This window comes from Pagrus major, chromosome 6, assembly GCF_040436345.1.
Source record: "Pagrus major chromosome 6, Pma_NU_1.0".
Classification (NCBI taxonomy): domain Eukaryota; kingdom Metazoa; phylum Chordata; class Actinopteri; order Spariformes; family Sparidae; genus Pagrus; species Pagrus major.
The window spans coordinates 1,801,634-1,822,920 of record NC_133220.1 but is presented as its reverse complement, the minus strand read 5'-3'; the positions used below and the strand labels follow the sequence as shown (position 1 = coordinate 1,822,920).

The 21,287-nt window shown below is 40.5% G+C and overlaps 1 protein-coding gene across 1 annotated transcript; it reads left to right on the top strand.

Annotated features, from left to right (window-relative positions):
- The first annotated feature begins 1,631 nt into the window (after positions 1-1,631).
- uqcc1 (ubiquinol-cytochrome c reductase complex assembly factor 1) lies at positions 1,632-19,429 on the top strand. Its single transcript, XM_073467620.1, has 9 exons — positions 1,632-1,831; positions 4,161-4,268; positions 5,243-5,350; positions 7,684-7,756; positions 8,846-8,903; positions 9,087-9,195; positions 14,295-14,372; positions 14,980-15,093; positions 18,438-19,429. The coding sequence occupies exons 1-9, from the start codon at positions 1,757-1,759 to the stop codon at positions 18,570-18,572; spliced, it is 858 nt and encodes a 285-aa protein (XP_073323721.1). The 5' UTR covers positions 1,632-1,756; the 3' UTR covers positions 18,573-19,429.
- Positions 19,430-21,287: the final 1,858 nt, after the last annotated feature.

Genomic DNA, 21,287 nt, shown 5'->3' with positions numbered 1-21,287 from the left:
AATGTACTTAAGTATCAAAAGTACAAGCAAAAGTAAATTATACAAACAAATGATCTGATCCAGTATCGAGCAGTTTTCTGATTATCACAGTCAAAGTTTAAAAATGTGAAAGTTTGCTGTAATCTAGAAAGTAATCAGTAACTAAAGTTATCAAATAAATGTAGCGGAGTAAAAAGTACAGTATTTGCTTGAGTAAATGTACTTAGTTACATAGTAACACGCCATCACTGTTAAGGATAAATTACATTATTTTATTGGATAATCACTTTAAAGGAGCAGTCTGTAGTTATGTTGAAGAAATGTTAATGAGCAGAGAAAGATTTTCATTTGCTGATTTTTTTCCTGCTTAATAATGAAACTCTCTTTGTTTTCATGACTGAATATACTGAATAAACAAACTGACCTTAAAGGACGACACACTTTATACTGTTTAACTTTGTTTATATGTGGCGGACCCTGCCACCTTTCTAGCTTCAAACAGTGTTCTGGGACCTTATTTTCCTCTGAGAACAGCTCGTTTATTCACTGATGGAAAAAATACATATTCCTGAGTTTGTATTATTACCTCATTAATGTTGTAAATATTAAAATCCTGAGTTTGAACTTCTTCTTCGAAACTACATAGTGCTCCTTTAATGTTGCAGCAGGTAGAGGCAGGACAAATCCTAATAACTGAGTAGCTTAATCTATAATAATATGTTATATTGTGTTTTTTTTTGTTTTGTTTTTTTTATTTATTTAAAAGGGACAGTGCATATTAATAAACATTTACATGTAAATATGCCGGTTTGTAGCCACAGGCTAATTTCCAACCGTTGTCCCTTGGCAGGTACATGTTAAAAAAGAGGAAAGAAGGACAGAGAAAACTCAGCAGAGAGAACACAGACGAGAGGAAAAACAAAACAGACAAAACAAAAAAAAACAAAAAAAACAGAGAGACATTACTACAAACAGGGACATTAATGAAATGTGTAAAAATGTGTATAGTGATAAAAGTGTTTCACAAAAGCCCAAGATGTCATCGTATACTGATCACAGTGGGTTGATGATCGCAAATCTGACTAGATCGAAGCCACACCTTCAAGCGTCCCTTGAATGTTAATAAACTGGGACTCTCTTTAATGTAGGTGGGTAGGCTGTTCCACAGTATACTACCTCTATATGATAGGACATTTTGGCCAAAAGTAGTTCGTCGAAGAGGAACCTCACAGTCACCTCTGGCAGCGGCTCTGGTGACTCGAGTAGTGGAGGGGCTGACCACCCTCAGTTTAATATTATCATTAAGTGGCGGTGGTGCCAGTCCATGAAGGACTTTGAACATTAGACAAGCTATTTTAAACTTCTTAAAATTTTCCAATTCTTTATTACAAATCTGTAGTCATAGTAATGACTAATAAAACTGATTAAATCAATGTAATGGCGTAAAAAGTACAATATAAGTATTTTCTTCAACAAAGGGAACCTGGAGATTGTGCTCCTTTGTGGTAAAATATGTTTGCTCCACAATTTAAAACAGAATAAAAACAAAACCACACTTAAACGTTAAGGATTAAAACCCTCTGAGTGAAAAGCGGAACCTTTCTCCGCGTAGCCTTTTTTGTTGTGACCGGACGGGTTTGGGTGCCGGACAGATTCCGTTGACATTGCTGAGGAGGAGGAGGTGGGGACGCGTTACCAAACCTGAAGCTTCACTGAAGGGAGCCGCGGTGTGGAGGCAGCCCGCTTCTCAGCTGCGATACTCGGACACGGTGCAGTCATGTATCGGCGGCCGCTGCAGTCCGCCGTGAGAAGCGTGTTTAACGCGACAGCGTCCAGAGCCGCCGGAGGAAAGGTAACTGCTGCTAACGTTAGCTTAGCCGGCTAATAGGATTTAAGCTAAGTTGACTAACACGCTAACGAACAAACACACAGTTTAACACAACGATGAGGACCAGTACGTGAGAGATGGACTGTGTGTTATTGTGAAGAGTTTGTGTGTGTTTGGGATTTTATCAAACCACAACAGCTCCAACTCTCAGAGCTGGTAGTTTAAAACGATTAACTAGTTACTTGTCGAGCTAATCAGCTGGTTTGTGCAGGTGAACTTGACTAAGCTAACATTACTGCTGCTCAGCGCCACAGTGACAGACACACAAAGACCACTGACCTACTTCTGCTCCCATCACAGACAGACAACTGGAAACAGGAATCAGTGGAAACTATTCACCATAATGTCACAATATCACAGAAAACAGCTTTATCTGAGCATTTCCTTCACTTTGAGAGGATAAAACACGTCCCTGTAAAATGAGTTATTGTGCTGTCAGGGTTTCCCACCATTACAGCAGCACCCAGGCTGTTGTAGGAGCCACTGAAGTCAAATGAATTTAAACTCAATGTGAAGAGCATCAGAACTGACTAAATGACAGGTGTAGTAGTTGTAGCTGGTCCCCAGTTTTATCATATTTTTGTGTGCTGTTTATTTATTATCAGCTCTAGTCTATCCAACTTTTTATACACAGATACGATCATAGTAATGGTCTTTTTTTCTTTGGAGAGGATCCCAAATGTGTCCGCCTAAGCCCTCAACAAACGGAGAGGAGACACTGCAATTTGGAGATGAAAACTGTCAAGGAAGAGGCAGGACTGGACGTCATGATGATGAATCTTTGTGCCTGTTCTGTCAGACCAGAACCTGAAAGGATTTGGTTTAAAGAAGAAGAAAAAAATAGGCAGAAGGGCAAAGAATGATTATTTTCAGTATCTATTAATCTGCCAATTATTTTTGCTTTTGATAACTGAGTTAAATGTACCAAAAGGAAGTTTGTTATGGAAACACAGTTATGAAACAGTCTCAGTTGAACACTGATAAACCTCTATATGACCTACATAAGCTAACTGGACCATCAGCCAGAAGATTGGCTGCTGCTTCATAGATACAAGAGTTATTCTTATTGCCTGTCACTGGGTCCGATTCTGCCTTATCTGGGTCGGATCAGATCAAATTAAACCAATTCTTTCGTGACCTCCGTGACCAGAATCAACAAAAAAATGAAAGTTCCTTGTAGCTGCTTGTAGTTTCCAACCAACATGTTAAAAACCCAGAAAAACTCCAAAGGTGTTCAGTTTAAGGCTGCGACTATTGATTGTTGTTGTTGTACATAAATACAGTTATTTTCTAGATCAAATGATAAGTTGTTGGTTAAATAAAATGTCGGAAAATGGTTAAAAACATCGAGCATCCCAGAGCCCAAGATGACGTCCTCAAATGTCTTGTTTTCTCCACAACCCAGAGATCTTCAGTTTACTGTCCTAGAGGAAGAAAGAAACCAGAAAATACTCACTTGTAAGAAGCTGGAATCAGAATTTGTGTTTTTTGCGGTGTGTTGATGCTCTTATTAAGTTCACAATTACATACAACACAAAAAAGTGGAAATCCTCACATTGGAGAAGCTGTGACCGGAGAATGATTGGAACTTTTTTACCTAAATGATCATTTTCATGGTGTCGAAGGGAAAACGGACATTGTCTGGTTTTTACACAAAGCAGTCTTATTGTTGTCTGAGTGGACTCAATGACACTCCTGGGCTACAACTAGCAATTATTGTCATTTTTGATTAATTTGCTCCATTAATCGAATAATAATTTCTAGTCTAGAGCCTCCAGATGATGTCCTTTAAAAGTCTAGTTTTGTCAACCAACAGTCATAAACCCAGAGATCTTAAATTAACTCATAAATTAAGACAATAAAAGCAGCAATTTTTGGCTTTAATGGCTGCTATGAAGTAACATCGAAATAGTCGGATACTGTTTTGTTTTCTGTCAGTACACTAAATGATAGAGTTCTCTTAATTGTTGCAACCCTGTTACATGTGGGACCAGATGTGGTTTTTGTGTTGATGATGTTGTTCAGAATGTGGCTCTTCTAATTTGACTCTTAAATCTTACACAACATGCAGCAGTTATGAAAGAGACGTACTGTACTGATATTTCCCTCTGACACAGTTTAATATTTCCAGTTTTGTTTGTATCAGCCTGATTATTTGTACCAGGAGAACATTAGAACCACTTTCTCCAACTACTTCACATGCTTGTTCCTCTCGTCGTATCAATGTCACCAGCTGATCGTCTCATAACGAACGTCGTTGTCTGACTGCTTCATCTCTCTTGTCTCCATCCAGGTGTTAGATCAAGAAGCCTGTTTTGCCAGAGCTTTAGTAGCTTGCCAACTGGCCAGAGTCTCCTCTCCCAGTTTAACACCATGTCGGACACTGCACATGACCACACAGGTAAACACACACACACACACACATACAGTACGGTCGGAAAGTCTGAGACCACGAGTGAAAATACTTCTATTTTGCTTTGTTTCAAATTTAATACTACTTTTTCATGTCAAATGATAATATAATCCTAACAATACGTGTGAAAAGTGTTGTAGAAGAAATGTATTTTAAATGCTGCAGTACATGAGCCTTATTATATTTATCTTTTAGTAAAGATAAATAACAAAATTTGCCCTCAATGTTGTGTCAGTTTTCCCCGTGGTACAGAACACAGTATTGAATATTGATATTTTTCAAGGTATTTTATTGAAGTTAGAAATTCCAGTATCCTGACAACACTACTTTGAACTCGGCCTACACACCTGTAAAGTTTTCATGACTGTATCTTGTACCGTTGTGACAAAAATCTGTCCACAGACAGAAAGACATAATAAACACATGGGAAAATACTCAAAGTTGCATCCATGTTAGTTACTACGACAAATGTTGTCTCACACTCACACACACACTGTCAAACTGAAAACACGGCTGGTAAACATTTAAGAGCAAACATTCAGCTAGAAAAATCAGCTGCAGTCTTTTTCTGAAGCAAAACGTCTGGAGGCAGTGATGAAGGCCAACTGGGGTCATGGTGGCAGTAATAAAACTGTCAGGCATGAAGACAACATGCAGCTTAGAATAGGTCAGTATATTAATTTACTGAGCAGCTGCACTCTCCCAGTAAAGGCCATGTTCCCCAGGTGTGTGTCGTCATACTGAAACTGTGCTGTTGATTTAATGAGGGTGATTCAGTGTGTATGAAGGAGTTTCTCCTCAGCTCTGTCATCTGTCACTCATCCTTCTGCAACTTTTCCTCTCTCTCTCTTCTGTCACTCTTCTTTCTCTCTTTCTTCTCTGATCTGTTGTTACCTCTCACTCTGATCTTCACCTCCTCTGTCGTCCTCCCCTCACTGCCTTTTCCATTTGTCGTCCGTCAGCTCTACAATGTGAAGGAGACGCCCCAGCAAACAGAGGAAGAGGTCGGGGCCTTCACGAAGCTCATTGAGGCCATGGGCTTCACCGGGCCTCTCAAATACAACAAATGGGTGAGTAATGGTGGACAGAGGGGGAGTTAACATGGAGGCACATACCTGTACGTGATCACGTATGTCGTCACAGTTCATCAGTCAGCCCAAAGCGACATGTGTAGGATTATCAGTGTTCTGACGTCGTGACCGGTCCTGCTCATGATGAGGGACAGAAACCAGAGGCTGTAGTTGAGTTATAAATTATGAGACCACAGCTGAGTACTGTATCAAAATGTTCCCCAACAATAACAGCTGCACCTTTACCCTTATTTAACCTGTCGGCTGAGTAAGAACATGTCAACAACACCTCGAGGGAAACATCACAGGGAGGGAGGCGTTTATACAAGAAGCAGAGATGAAGGTGAGAGTGAGGAGGCACAATCACTGTCTGTAAGTTTGTAAGTGATTCAGGTTTGTCTGTGTTCAGAGGACAGTTATACCACTCTGTGTGTGTGTGTGTGTGTGTGTGTGTGTGTGTGTGTGTGTGTGTGTGTGTGTGTGTGTGTGTGTGTGTGTGTGTGTGTGTGTGTGTGTGTGTGTGTGTGTGTGTGGACAGAGGAGCTCCCACCTCCCAGCAGGGAGCTTAAATTATGGGCTGTCATCCAGGAATATTTCTCCCATGTATACAGCAGCAGGTCCTCACTGCTGCACACACTGCTTCTGGATATGTAGAGTGAAGTCGTTACTTTCTCATTAAAACAAATAAAATAAGTTGCACCGATGTGGAATACTCTGGGCCGATGCCAATATTTAAAATTAACAATTTGGCAGATAACTGATACCAGTATCTTCAAATGTTTGTTTTTGTTGTTTTCTTTTCTCCATTTTTTTGTCAAGAAAACAAAGAATTCCTCTTTATAAAAGAATAACTGAACTGTTTTAAGCCGTTCAGCTCTTCATTACACTTCTCTGTGAATGAGCACAGAGACAATCATCTAAATCCATAAAACAACCTGTATTTTAACCCAGAAGTGAGAAATGATGGCGGACAGTCAGGAAATGGTTAATAAAAAGGACGTGTGGAGATGGTTTAGATATGTTAGACTATTGTAGCTCAGCAGTATGGCAGGTTTTTGGTTTGAGGCGATCGTCCTGAGAGTCACTTCACTTACCAATTGTTTTATAATTATCATTTAACAGTTTCTTTGGTCGTTTTAGACGTTCAGAGTCAATTAGAAAAGCACATTAAAGACAAATAAACAACATATTTTCAATTTTTTACACTTTTACAACATGAAACTGAAGTTTTGAAAGAAAAATGTACTTAAAATAAGGTGGTTAAATTCAGCCTTAGTCCTGGTCTTTATTAAAAATAGGTCATTAAAAATATCAATAACTATTGATATTGACTGAAATGAAACATGTTAACTTCAGTATGTGTCTCAGCTCTAACTGTGAGCCGCACCAGTAATTAAAAAACACTGTTATTGAACAACCTGCACTTTGTGTTGCATTATTCATTGTCGATGAACTATCTGTTGCTAACACGTCCAATAATCAATTAAGAAATTTGCTTTAAATCAGCATTCCTACAGAGTTGGTCAGATGGACATGATGTCGTTGAATTGAATCTTTAAAGTTCTGCTAATATTCTTCAGGGATGTCTGTTTTTTGGTTCCATCTCGACCTCGTAGTGAGTTTGTTTTCCAAGAATTCACACATCAGCAAAGCATAAACATTTACAGCCGCAGAAAGGTTCGGTTCTGTGGGAGGTTTTTGGCCAAACGGTAAGCGAGGTGGCGTATGTGCAGAGGAATGTGTGTTGTTGTGTCATCTAGTAAAGTGTTGGGCTTCACGCCGGCTTGGCAACGTTTGGCATGAGCAGTTAAACGTGTCTGACCTCATGTCCTGTTCTCTCACAGGTTTGTGTAGCTGTTTGTATTCTCCTTTTCTCCATACAGTTGTTACAGTTGAATGTGTGTTGTGTGTTTGTGGCAGCCCGGTTAGACACCAGCGACAGTGTCAGCATCATGGATGTAACCAAAGAAAGAGTTGGTTTAAAGTTGGTGGTTAAAGGTGTGAACAGGTTTTTCTGGTTCATCTGAATACTGTTTCATTGTCTTTGTATTTTTACCTCACTACTTCCAATGACTACAACTGTTGGTTTATGGGATATTATAAAGACTGTAATGGAGAATAAACACAATATAACGATATATTTTTATAAATCTCAAGCACTTCAACTGCAGCTGCTTCAGTAAAGAGAAATATTTTAACATTGCAGGTCCACCTACTGCGAATATCCAGTTACTTATTGCTTACAAAGATTTCATCATAGCAGCTATTAATACACATTATCTATGGTAGATGTTTATGATGTTACTGATTTTTTTTCTCTCTTGTCTTCACAGAAAATCAAGATTGCCGCCTTGCGCATGTACACATGCTGCGTAGAGAGAATCAACTACGACGATTTCTTTGACAGTAAGTGTGAAGCAGCTCCGACGCTGCGAGAGCAAAATCAGGAAACATTTGTTTCGGTTTTTTAATACACAAGGTGAAATCTGCCAGATGATAGGACGTCAAAAGCAAATCATAAAACTGAAGGTTTGTTTGAGACCCGACGATAAATAACTGCTAACACTGCCAGTAATACGGCCTGTTTACACTTCCAGTCAGTAACAGTATATTACTGCTCAAGCCTTCACACTGACTGATATAATCTGTGATGTATGGAGGCAGTGTTATAAAGATAACTCCGCATTTCAGCTTCACAAATCCACCGTGTCTCATCTGAGATTAATAGACTTTCAACACGAGTGACAGGGATGAAAATAGAAACGGGGTGCTCAAAACAGCCAGTTAGAATACAAAGCAGTGAAATCAAGGTAATTTTATCGCTGTCGCTTGATTGCGTCTCATGCAATTAGGACACGGTGTGAATGTGAAAATTAGGGCTGTGAGAGTCCAAAGCCACAATACAGACGTCGACGGTCTCCAGTCATGGTGCCATGTTCCCCTGAAAAGCGACTGCCCCGCCCACCACCAACCAGCTGCCACTGCTGTGTAACACAGACTCTCACGTAGCGCCGTTACTGTCAGTACAATCCCCAAAAAGTACACAAAAACTGTGAAAACTGGATTCCCTTCTCGTCTCTGAAACACCAGATTTGTCGGACAGTTGGACCTCGAGTCCTGCAGTAAACGGCTGCTACTTCTATCGACTGACTGCGCATGTAGGCTCTGCTCATAAATTATAAATGTTGTGTTGCATCTGTCTTTTTGCTGCACTTAGTTAATATGTAGGCTCGTCCTCAGCCAAGCTTTTATTAATTTATTCATGTTTATTTCTTTTTTGTTAGTTTATATGAAGTTGATTTGTAAAGTTAATCGACCTTCAGTGTGTTTAATGTTCCAAATTATAATGAGTCAACAAAACACAGAATGTTTCTCTGTTTTTCTTAATCATATGCAATAATTAATGTTAGTTAATATAATTGTTATTTTACCAACTAATGGACAAATAGCTGGAGTTTTTTGTGAGTGTTTGTTGACGCTGTGTGTTTGTTGCAGAGTGCTCCCTCCCCGACACACTCAACTCTTGGTTCTTGGTAGCGCAGCTGCATGTGTGGTGAGTCTCTTTCTCACACACACACACACACACACACACACACACACACACACACACACACACACACGATGGCAGTTTTTCCTGGCAGTTTATTTCTTCTCTCCTGATCCGATCACTTTTTCCTGTCATGTGCTGTCTTTTCTTACTTTCCCCCTCGTCTGACTTCACTCTTCACTCTGTCAGGATGTGTTTGGTTCGGATGCGTCAGGAGGGCAGAGAAGGAAAGTACATGTGCCGTTACATCGTCCACTCCATGTGGGAGGATGTCGAGCAGAGGAGCAAAATCATGGGGGTAAGTTATATATGTGTGTACAGCTTCTCATACAGCTTCATGGTAACCATCAGGTCGTAGAGCAGGATTAAGCCCATAGATCATATAACAGCATGTCCACCATAAACACATGTTGTACATTACACTACACATACAGCTCGATGCACAGCATGCCTGTGATAACACACAGGGTCAGTGTGATGTAAATATAGCTCCTCAGCCTGATGTCTCTATACAGTGATACCACGTGACAAATATTCCTCTATATGCAGCATCATGGAAACACAATAAAGCCCACAGTGTCTGCAGAGCTACAGATAGATCAGTATGCTTAATTGAACCCTGGAGGGGGGGGTCACATGCACAAGTGAAATGCACGTCAAATGTTTCCAGCCAGAGATATCCACTAGTTCCCTCAAGGTAACGGTGTTTTTCATCTGGTTGCCTGTCGCTATAACGTCCAGGAGAGAGTCAGAGGGTGAGGAAGGAAGTGTGAACAAGACTAAAAGTAACTTGAATAAAACTAAAACATTACCTGGTCTGTTAAAAATAGTAACCGAGTTACGTCAGCTGGATTATCATCAACAATGTAGAGATGCTTTGTGTTTGTTCACATTATTCACGTATGTTTATTGGACCCCAAACAGCTAAATTACATTCACAAGAGGCTAGCGAGCAGCGTCAGGCACTGAGGGGGTGAGACTCCGGTTCTGTCTCCCCTCTGTAACATTATGTTCATGAAGTAAAGTCCATTTCCCCTCCAGCTCCAGTCAGCAGTCAACATTACAGAACAGAAACACCCGACAATGGAGGTCACCTCCGGATCACTGCTGCAGTCAGGTTGATAAACAGGAGTGAAGATAAATCCACTTTTTAATCCCAGAAGAAAAAAAATAATCTCTGAGCTCTCCTCCTGCCGGTGAACGGCTCAATCCAGTTTTGGGTTTTGCTCAGCTGTTAAATTAACCCTGAAACTTTTAAATTGAAATCATCTCTGGTGTTTTCGATTGATCGGTTTGTCAATAAAACATCAAAACTGAGAAAAATGATCAGAGTGACGTCCAAAACCCAAAAATATTCAGTTTACTTTGATACAACGTAGATAAAAAATATCTGTCGATCAGCTCTGGAGTGAACTATTAAAACTACAACCAGTCACACAGCTGTGTTTTACAGATGTGTTTGTGTGATGTGTTGTATGTTTCTGATGTGTTTGTGTGTCTGCAGCAGTGAAGTCGTCGCTCTTTGAGATTTTTCTCCGACGTTAGCAGCTCAGTTTTCTGTGCCTCTGCCTCACAACAACTAAATTACATTCTGTTAAATAAATATTCATTATTTTCGAGACATTTCCGCTTTGGGCTGATGCAACAGTGCATTAAGTTTTATTCGTGCCATTGCATGCTACATAGGATGCAGGTTTTGTTTATTTAACGTTTTACATCAGCATAATTGTGCCAACAGTTCTCAAGCAGAAAGTGAAGCCAGGTCCCCGGAGAGTGAGCCTGGCCGCGGTCACCGTGTCCACAGAGTCGCTCCTCTATTCTCTGTCAGTGGAGCAGCTCCAGGAAGTGTCGCTCATTGACATCACAGACTTCGGGCTTGGCTCTGCTCGCGCGTAGCTTTCAGAAAGACTTTCTCAACTCAAATTAGACTGGAATCAACTCCCAGGTTCATGTGGGAGAACAAACCGCAGTTAGTGTTTGTGTTATTTCACTGTCACTCAACAGTGGATGACCAGAACTGTAAACTTGGATTAAAAAATAAAGGTCAAAGTTCATCCAAACAAATCGATCTTTAAACATACAGGTGAATACTGATGTACCTGTGGTCAGTTCTATGGACCCGACTCAGTCCATCAGCTAACAGAACCACAGCAGGGTCCAAAAATCTCCTCCTGTCTTCAGCTCAGTGAGACATTTCACAGTCCACTTCATTTATTTAATATCTTTAGTTTACTGGTTACTTACGATACTTGAGTACATTCAATATCAGATACTTGACAACTTTTACTCAAGTACTACTTTAACTTTATGACTTTTAGTTACTTTAACAACACTGGAAATAATTAATGCTTTTCAAGAATGTGACTTTAAAAACAACTTTTCAACTTTGAAAAAAAAAAATGACAAAGTTTAAAAAATCAGTCAAACTAAATAATCTGACTTTAATCTGCTGGTCACGGCGGCTGAGACTTCAGAAGCTCTGCAGTTTTGAGCAGCAGCCTAATTTTTTGATCCCACCTCATAATAAAACCTGAAAATGAGACGAGCAGCAGAAGATTAAACATGTTGATGAAATATGTTTCTTATTAATTGATTTAACAGCTGTTTACAAGTATTTACTTTACGTAACACACAGTATTTTTCAGGATGTCCTGATTCAGAGCTATTAAGTTGATGTACTAAAGATATAAATATGATACGAAGAAGTTTAACTTAAAGAATTTGGCAACAGTTGATGTTAAAGTAATGTTACAGACAGAGTGATGCTTCTCTTCACACACTGTGGACAGACTTACTCCACTGATTTAATCTGCCGTGTGACAGGTTTGTCATTTCATCTGCGAAAATAAAGATGATCAGTCTGTTGACCTGAATGTTTAAATATCTCGATTAAGGCTGCAACTAAAGATAGTTTTAATTGTCCATTAATCTCTCGATTAATTGATCAGCTGTTAAGTCCATAAAATGTCAGTAAATGGGGAAAAATTTCCAAAAGCTCGAGATGACGTCGTCAAATGTCTTGTTTTGTCCAGAGGAAACCAGAAAAGATTCACATTTATGAAAACACTTATTTTTCTTAAAGAATTACTCAAACCAAATAATCAATTACCAAAATAGATGCAGATTAATTCAATAGGTTGTTTATGTTCAAGTGGAGTCAAGTCTTTTCTTTGTCCAGTCATTGCTGAAGTCATCAGATTCATCAGTATGTCAGATTTGACTCCACAGCGCTGATTTCTGAGTGTCACTTTTAAACTCTAGTTGGCTCTTAAAATAATGAATCTGTAGGTGTCGTCTGGAGTTCATCTCTCACCTTGGCTGTCTGTCTTTATAGAAAAACACATAATCCAAGTCCCCTACATTTAAACAATAAGCCTGGTGGCAGATAAACACTATAGAAGTCAGATCTGGACGATGATGATGATGATGATAATGATGGTGATGGTGGAGATGTTAAACGAGTGGGACGGTTGAACCGGAGCCAACGTTCAGAAGCTTTTACATACATGAGCTCCTCAGGTTTGCTCATTTTGCTTCGTGTGACAGAAAGAGGTCAGAGATGAGAAATTACAGTGCGGTTTGTGAGGTCACTCTTTGGTGTGTGTGCACGCATGCATTGGGCGGAGCACAGGGGGGAGTGTGTGTGTGTGTGTGTGTGTGTGTGTGTGTGTGTGTGTGTGTGTGTGTGTGTGTGTGTGTGTGTGTGTGTGTGTGTGTGTGTGTGTGTGTGTGTGTGTGTGTGTGTGTGTGTGTGTGTGTGTGTGTGTGTGTGTGTGTGTGTGTGTGTGTGTTTTCACAGCTGCGTATTTGAACTTTTGTCAGCATGTGTACACACACTTGCATATCCCATGTGCTGGCACACGGCTGCACACGTGACTGCGAATTAAAAACGTCTTCATCAGTTTGACCTCAGCACAAACTCAAACTCTTAATTAGTGTCTGATATTTGACTCTGAACACCTGGTGACATCACAACCATAGAGCCATCCTCGGAAAATAACTGCTTACAATAACTAAATCATCGCTGATCACACGTGTCAGAAGCAGAAACCCAAAGAGAAAATATAAAATGTAACGACACAAATTTAAGAGGAAAAAACATTAAAATTGGAAATAAAGGAAGAAAAAGACAAACATAAAGCCTGACCTCTGACCTCTGACCTCCTGCGTTGGGAAAGCTTGTTTTTACTACAATGCACCTACACACAGTGTTTTTAATCTAACTCTACGTCAGCTGCACATGTATTTTTACAGCACGCCGCAGCAGCAGGCCCAGTGATTGGAGCTGTTCTCAGGTTTCATGTTAATTGTCGTCAGGAGCAGTGAAAACATCATTGGTCATTTTCTCCACGTTCATAATTACGGCTGCAACCAGATGAAACCAACCGAACTCTACAATGACTTAGCTGTCCGTCTTTTTACCGCTGAGCTGCTGCTGCTGCACCTCAGCTCCACCCTGAACACAGAGTCGACTTTAGTCGTGTGCAGAATTATTGTGGGGAAAAATCATTTTACAGGACTTTGCCCGGCTTTGTAGAGACTGACTGCAAAGTTAAAAGGTAAATAAGTAGACTAAGATCAAGATGCAGTTTATAATCTCCAGACTGAAATATCACAACAGCTATTAGAAGAATTGCCATCAAATCTTGTACAAACATTCATGTTTCCTTCAGGAGGATTAGTCATAATTTAGGTGATCCTCTGATTTTTCATCTGGCGCCATCATCAGGTCATAATTTCAGTTTCATCACCTCGTTGGTTTCAAAACATCTGGCCAAGGGAGGGTAAGACAGCTGGCTAATTTACAGAAATGTAAATCAATTTGTGATTTCCTTATAAAAAATTAATAAGAAGTAAATCAATACCAAATACCTGCTAAACTAACATCCCATCAGCCTCAGATGTGCTTTGTGTTTAGTGCTAAATGTAAGATTGTGAACATTAGAAACAATCAGCCTCCTGCAGCATGTAAGTGAATCTGCTGTTGGCATGGCTGCAGACTCATGTACCAGTTTTACACCAAAATTAGTTTGTTTTTTAAACGCAGAAATGTAGAATCAACTTCTTCATCATGGTTTGGAAATGAGCCAGTCGTTCAGAGCTGGAGCCGATTAACATCCGTGACTACTGCAGAGTCATTTTATGCAGGATTGAATGCTGATTGTACCCAACTCAGATAAAGACAAAAGCCAGATGTTGGTGGGGTTTCTGTGCGGTTTTAATGTTACAATCAGAATTTGAATGTGGGTGAAGTGACTCAGACTACAGTGGCTCAGAAGTCGCTGGTGATCGAGATAAAAGCTAAATAAGACAATGATGTCTGTCGATCCAGCAGTGGATGAGATGAAGCTCCTGTAACGACTGAGTGTTTAACACATGCTCCCTCTGTGCTTCCAGGTCGATGCCACCCATAGAAAGGAAGCGATGAAATTGATGACGGAGACGTTCTACGCAGCGTTATTTGGATATGATGAGGTGAGAGATACGTAGCTTTACACTCTTACGGAGGCATCATACAGGGTCTCTTCCACTTAACTGTGTCTGCCAGAGCCGTTTGTGTCTCTGAAGCTTTCAGTTCACTTGTGAGTGTATATAAATGTATGTATTTTCAGCCAGTTGATCCCAAATGAATGTTTGATTTTGTATTTTATTTGTTATTAACTTTGTCTCAACACGTCGGTCTTAAAACCAGTTTTTCTTGTAACAACTGGCGGGTGAGACGGAGGGAGCGAAGGAGCTTCTGTTAGATGAGATGTAAACGTGTTTTCATGCACTTAAAACAGGAAATATGTGAATGTGGCTGATGAAAAACTGATTCACAAACATTTCCTGTGGACACGGAAGAAAATAAAAATCTGTGCTGACTTTATTTCACGCGATTCACACGTCAAACCCACAGAGCGAGACGATTTTTAATCTCAAGACAGTTGATGTAATGTATCATTACACTCTGTGTGTGTGTGTGTGTGTGTGTGTGTGTGTGTGTGTGTGTGTGTGTGTGTGTGTGTGTGTGTGTGTGTGTGTGTGTGTGTGTGTGTGTGTGTGTGTGTGTGTGTGTGTGTGTGTGTGTGTGTGTGTGTAGGGACTCCTGTCTGATGACTGTGTGCTGGCAGCAGCTCTGTGGAGGAACCTGTTCAATTGTGAGTGTGAAGACCCCCAGCAGCTCGAGCTCATGGTGGAATACGTTCGCAAACAGGTGAGTGTGTCTGTTCACATGTTCAGCGTCTGTGTGCTCACAGGTGCTGTGTTTGTGTCTTCATTCATGTGTGTGACGTCCTGTGTTGTATATAAATACATGTGAAACCAATGCAATGCAGCAGTATTCTTTCTAAGGGGGGCGAGCCCACTGATTTCAAAGGGAAGTCTTATGAGAACATGACTCTACATCTCATTTGATTCATCACCTCAGCAAACAGTTTCCTGATGAGTTTCTGGTCTCAGTCTCTAGTTTGAAGTCTTCTTCAACACAGCCTGATGTTGATTTAGTAAATCATGGTTCCATGTAGAGGAAACTAGACGATGAAGCAGGGTACGACTTCAGGCGTGGCTGTTTTGTGAATGACAAGTCGCTGCCTTGGTTTGTCCTCAGGCTGTCAGTCAGATCCAATCAGGATATCCTCCCCAGCTCCACCCTCTCGTCAAAATATGGTCACTTCTGGCCCCAAAATAAAAACAAGATGGCAGCTGCCATAATTAAAAAAAATTCTGATTCCCACCGTTTTATTTTTCATTTAGCTGAATCACAGCTTCTTTCCTTCTTCTGCCTGCCTGCCTGCTGTCTCTGAACAAAATCTGAACAAGAGAAGAAGATAAAGAAAATATAAAACTGTGGATAAAAACTAAAAACAGACGATGAGCCGGTGATTTAATCGTGCAAACAGGAAGGAAGAAAAAATATAAAACCAACAAACTAAGTGCTGCACCCAACCACCATTCTTGCACTCAGGGCTGGGTGATACAGCCTTAAATTAATATCCTGATATTTATAGGCTATATCGCGATACAAGATATAAATCTTGATATTTTGAAATCTCCTCTAAAAGCTTCATAAATGTCAGGACAAAATCAAATATCACAATATTTTTGACCAAATACCTCGATATCGATACTCTGACAAATTCATTCTGGGGTGAACTGGTCCTTTAACTCCTCCTACGTGGATGAATTAAATCCAGTCCTGGTCAATATTAGACCAAATATCCGCTGTCAGAAACGTTTCCGCCTCCCCCCTCCCTCACTGAGCTCTTTTCCTTCCCTGCTAACCTCCTCACCTCCTCCTCTCGCTCCTCTCTGTATATTTTCTTTGCCTCTGTGAGATTGAAAACACTCTCCTGCTTTCAGAAACACCTGCAGGCCCGCGGGCCATGTGCTCCAGGACCTCCTCTCTCCTGTAACCTCACCTCCTTTCATCCCCTCGTTCAGCGCCTCGGTTCCTACACTTTTTGCTTCGCTGCTGCGTTTTACTTTTAATATTCTCGTCACCTCCTGCTGCATCTTGTGGAGAGAAGTACTGACTAAAACACACACACACACACACACACACACACACACACACACACACACAGATGCAGGTGTGTCAAAGGTCATGGAAGCAGTGTCCAACTCAATCAGCCAGTAAAGTGTCCCCCGCTGTGTGTGTGCAGGTCTTACGTTAGAAAACAAACAAATGACACACTCCACTGGAAATGTGTGTGTGTGTGTGTGTGTGTGTGCGTGCGCATGTTTCCGTCGGTTATAAATGTCTCTCCTGACTCTCTCAGTGTAGCGCACACACACACACACACACACACACACACACACGCTCATATATTCACATCTCGAGGGAAAGTAAACAAGTTTGTCAGGTTGATTCCATCACAAGCGTAACACATAAACCTGCTGCTGCTGACGACATTAAACATGCTCCCTCACACACACACACACACACACACACACACACACACACACACACACACACACACACGTCACAATTATTCACAGTAAAACACCCAATTTCTCAAATGATCGTCTGGTTTCTCAGTTTGTATTAAACTCGGCTCCGGGCTTTAATTGAACTGATTCACTTTGACTCGTTCTGTTTGTTTTGTTTCTGGACAGTTGATGAGGATTATAGATGATCTCACCGTATTAATTACAGCACGTTCAATATGTAATGTCAAACCTCATTGAGTTTTCCTTTCAACATGTGAAAGTAACTAAAAGAAACTCAAAGACGTCCAATCAGCTTTTGTTGTCTGAGAAGCAGAAACAGTTTGTACTGGCAGCTCAAGGAAGTTTTAAAGTTCAGCTGAGATTCTTGAGTCGCTCCGAGCTGATCAGCTGATCGTTTCTCTGCTCAACTGTTAGAGAGCAGAAACACTTCTGATGTCAGCTGTTATTGAGGTTGTAGCATTTAGCTTCAGCTGATTTAAGAGCAACAGACGATGAAAAAGGGAAGAGAGATCAAAGGTCTGAGAAGATATTAACAGAGAGTCTGTCGTCCTAAAACCCACAAATCAGTTTGCATTTTTGTACATCCAGTCCTCGTCTTAAAGTCTGAGTTTTGATTTGTGAATTAAATGTGTAGCAGTAAAAAGCTAATGTTAGCCTACAAACAGACGACATCACGGTCACATGACTTAAACGTCTCCACCACTGAGCGTCTTACTGCACAATTACTATCCAGGTTTTCTATAAACTGATCAATGTACGAGTTGTAAAGTCAGAGTCAGAACAGTGTGTAACTAAAGTGGCCTGTAAAGACGGACTAGTGAGCAGATGAGTCTCCGTGTTCGCTGTGAGGACGTTTAATGTCCCCGACAACCTCTGTAGTCTCATTTAGACACTTGTTAGCAACCGCTAACCGTTTTTAACACATGAAGAGCTTTATGATTAAACTGTGGGACATTTAATGATGGATTTTATGTTGGAGAACAAAACGTGTAAATATGTTCAGCCTGTGGGAACCGCACACCTTTTCACACATTTAGCTGAAAACAATAAAATACCTCATCGAGTTTGAGACGAGGGAACTGGATGTGCTAACATGCTAACTGATTTCTGGGTTTTAGGACGATAGACTACAGCTCTCTATAACTCTTGCCTTATATCAACTCTGAGGGGACACACCACTTCATTGTGCTCTCTGGATTTTAAATCACACTGTTTCGATGGTCAGGACTCAGAAGTCGTTGACTGTCAGCCATCAGTGATGTACAGTGGCATCATGTATCAGCCCAACTCTAATCCACGGTGATTGGATTGTTTGTTTGAGGATCGCAGTCATTAGTAAAGTTTTTTTTATTTTTTTTTTATTGAAACACATCCAGTAAAGGTTTTTCTTACAGCCTGAAAAAAAAATTAAGCTGTGAATCAGAAACAGAAGAGATTAGGAAGTATTTGCAACACGTCTCAGTGCCTGAAAAGTGCAGAAACATGAGGTTTAAATATCAGCTCAGTGTCTCTGACCTTTGACCTCGTCTGTGCTGCAGCTTCTCCTCATGTCGGATCTGAAGTTCTGCTCTCCGAGCCTCGTTAAATGTGTCGTCTTGCTCTGTGCAGATGCAGTACATCGACGCTCTGAACGGGGAGGACCTGCTGCTGACGGGGGAGGTGAAGTGGCGCCCTCTGCTGGAGGAGAACGCACAGAGCATCCTGAAGGTGGCCACGCCCACGTACAACGACACCGGACTGTGAGACGAGGAGTCCCGTCTCCTCTCATCCAAAGTCCTCTTCCTCTGACCTCTTCTCGTCTTTTTCCTTTCTCCCTCCTATAATCATGTTCCCCTCCTGTCTCTCTTTGCTCTGTCGTACCAGGAGGGATTTTAAAGTTGACCTTCTCTGTTGCCGTAGCTTTCTCATCCACTCCTTCATGTCTTTTCTCATCTTTTACACAACTTCTTCCTTTGCTTCCTCCCCCCTCAGATAATTTGTCCTGTTTCTGGAGCTACAATATAGGCAGGATAGACAGTCAGGGATTTATTTCTCACACACACACACCTTCTCGTACTCCCATCAATCAGCGAACCAGCCAGTAAACAAACAGGAAATGCCACGCATCATCATCACCGTCGTCCTGTCGGTTTTGAGAGCCTCTGCTGCTTCCTCTCTGCAACTGTCGAGTGAAACACACCAGAAGAGAACAAGACGCTCTGTATTTATATTTTCTTGTTTTTCCGTGAATGCCACGCTGTATTTATAAAGTATTTTGTATATCTCCATGTTTACACTCTTCTCCTGCCGAGGTGTTAGTCCAGACTTCTGTCACTGCTCCTTCACTGTGTGTTCAATAAAGTTTCACTCTCAGTAGGTGAAGTGACATAAAAATGACATCGGTAGGAAACAAACGAAAGGTTTCAGCAGGTTAATGGACCTGCTCTGTCGGTCAGAGGTCTGTAGTTCAACACCTCTCCTCTGTTTGTTTCTCTCTCTCTTGTCCCGTGATGCTCTCAGACCCGAACAGGAAGCGACTTAGATGTTCACTGCATTAAAAACCATGAGAAAGTTTTTAAAAAGTGAATTAAATAAAAATGTTCTCTGTATGTATAAAACCAGCGAGCCTTGTTTTCTTCATGTGCCTGTTTGTGACCAAATGTTGACGGAGTGGAAGCTCGTTAGCGTCGTTAGCCTCATAATGAACAAGATGACATCATGCAGGGTTCAATAAACCATCATGGCGAGCTGTGACTTGTTCTGGCTCCAGAATTTAAAATGTAACCTTTTCTGTGTTTCGGTCTTTTATTTCGTGCAGTAACCCTAACCCTTTCTTTAACGTCGAGTCCCAGGAAACTAAAAGTATGAAAGATTAGCTCTGATCAAAAAAATTGCTTGAATGATGGAATAATATAACATCTTTGAATTGTGTGTTCGTGTTTCTCCGTCTGTCCCATTTCTGTGAACGCCACTTTCTTCAAATTAGATACAAATGTCGTCTGTGACTCGAGAATGAACTGGTTAGAATTTGGTGGCCAAACGGTCAAAGTGACGCTCCAACAACACATTTTTGGCCGTAACTCAAGGATTCATCCAATAATTACTATAAATCTTTACACAAATGTTTAACAGGATGAGGAGATGAAATCTGAAAAATGTTTTGACCAACAGCTGCTTGACTGGTGTGCAGAGGCGTACAACCAAGGGCCAGTAATTCTAGTAATATATATATATGTATGTGTATATATCTATCTATATCTATCTATATATACATATGTATGTATATATATATACTGTATATGTATGCAGTGAATATTAAGAGTCAAAATCTCTTAAAAATTGCATTTTCAGCTCTAAATTACAAGACTAATAACTTCTTGTTGTGATAGAACTACATAAATATTGCACAGAACCAACATTTGGTTGCTTAAATGATTATTTTCAGCCCATGAAAAATAAGAATCGCACCTCCAAAGTATCACAATGTTAAATCATAGTTGTGTCATCATCAGCTGTGATCGTCGCCCCTGCAGCTCTGTTTCACTCTCTTCTGTCTCATTTAACTGTAATTATGACCAAACATGAGTTTAAAGATATGAATGTAAATATTAAGCTGATTGTTGCTCTGCGTTGTGCCTGCAGAGGGCGCCACAGACCAGCAGGCAGCTGAGAGACTTCATGTTATCAACACGTCACATCTTCACAGCTGGAACAGCAGCAGGCGTCAAAGTCTTTATTCCATCGTGTGTGTGAATTAAATAATTTCTGATTTAAAATTATTAAATTGATGCAGAGTTATACATAAACAGTTCACCCAATAAAAGTCAGGTGAAGTCTCGTAGTCCACAGAACATTTCTGGAGCTTCACAGTAAAACAGCCGCAGCATTCTGCTAAACACCTGAAGCAGCTGGAGACAAAAAATAAATAAAATGGCTCCATACAGCTCGTCCAGCAGCATCCCAACATGTTATAGATCAGAATAAAAGTGGAGTCTGGTGTGTGTAAGAGCTGCTGAAGTGGAGATTTCATGCTCAGTACGTTTCTACTAAACCTCAGATAAGTTAAAATAGGTTGTCCAGGTTGAATTTTCTATTTCTCTCTCGTCACAACGCTGTGATGATGCTCTGCTTAGGTTTAGACCAAAAAACAATTGGTTAGTGTTAGGAGATCATCGTGGTTTGGATTAAAATACCTTTAATACCTATTATTATTATTATTATTATTATTATTATTATTGGTCGCTGCGATCACGGATGGCGATGTTCTGACTTCCTGCGACAAATAACCGGTTTGGGGTGCTGGTTGTCTGCAGGTGAACATTTTCAGACAAAGAATGGTGAATAAAAATGTTATCAACTCCCTCGGTAGTTACTGACATTAAGGCAATTATTATATATTATATTACATATATTTAGTGTATGTTTATTATGCAAATGAGGCCATTAAATTAAATATGCAAACATTTCCAGAAATCTGTG

What these genes read in the sequence shown, in the direction of transcription:
- uqcc1 (XM_073467620.1), top strand. Translation starts at nt 1,757, where the DNA reads ATGTATCGGCGGCCGCTGCAGTCCGCCGTGAGAAGCGTGTTTAACGCG. An exon ending in CACTGCACATGACCACACAG is followed by an intron (nt 4,269 to 5,242) that starts GTAAACACACAC and finishes GTCGTCCGTCAG; the next exon opens with CTCTACAATGTGAAGGAGAC. An exon ending in GTAGCGCAGCTGCATGTGTG is followed by an intron (nt 8,904 to 9,086) that starts GTGAGTCTCTTT and finishes TCACTCTGTCAG; the next exon opens with GATGTGTTTGGTTCGGATGC.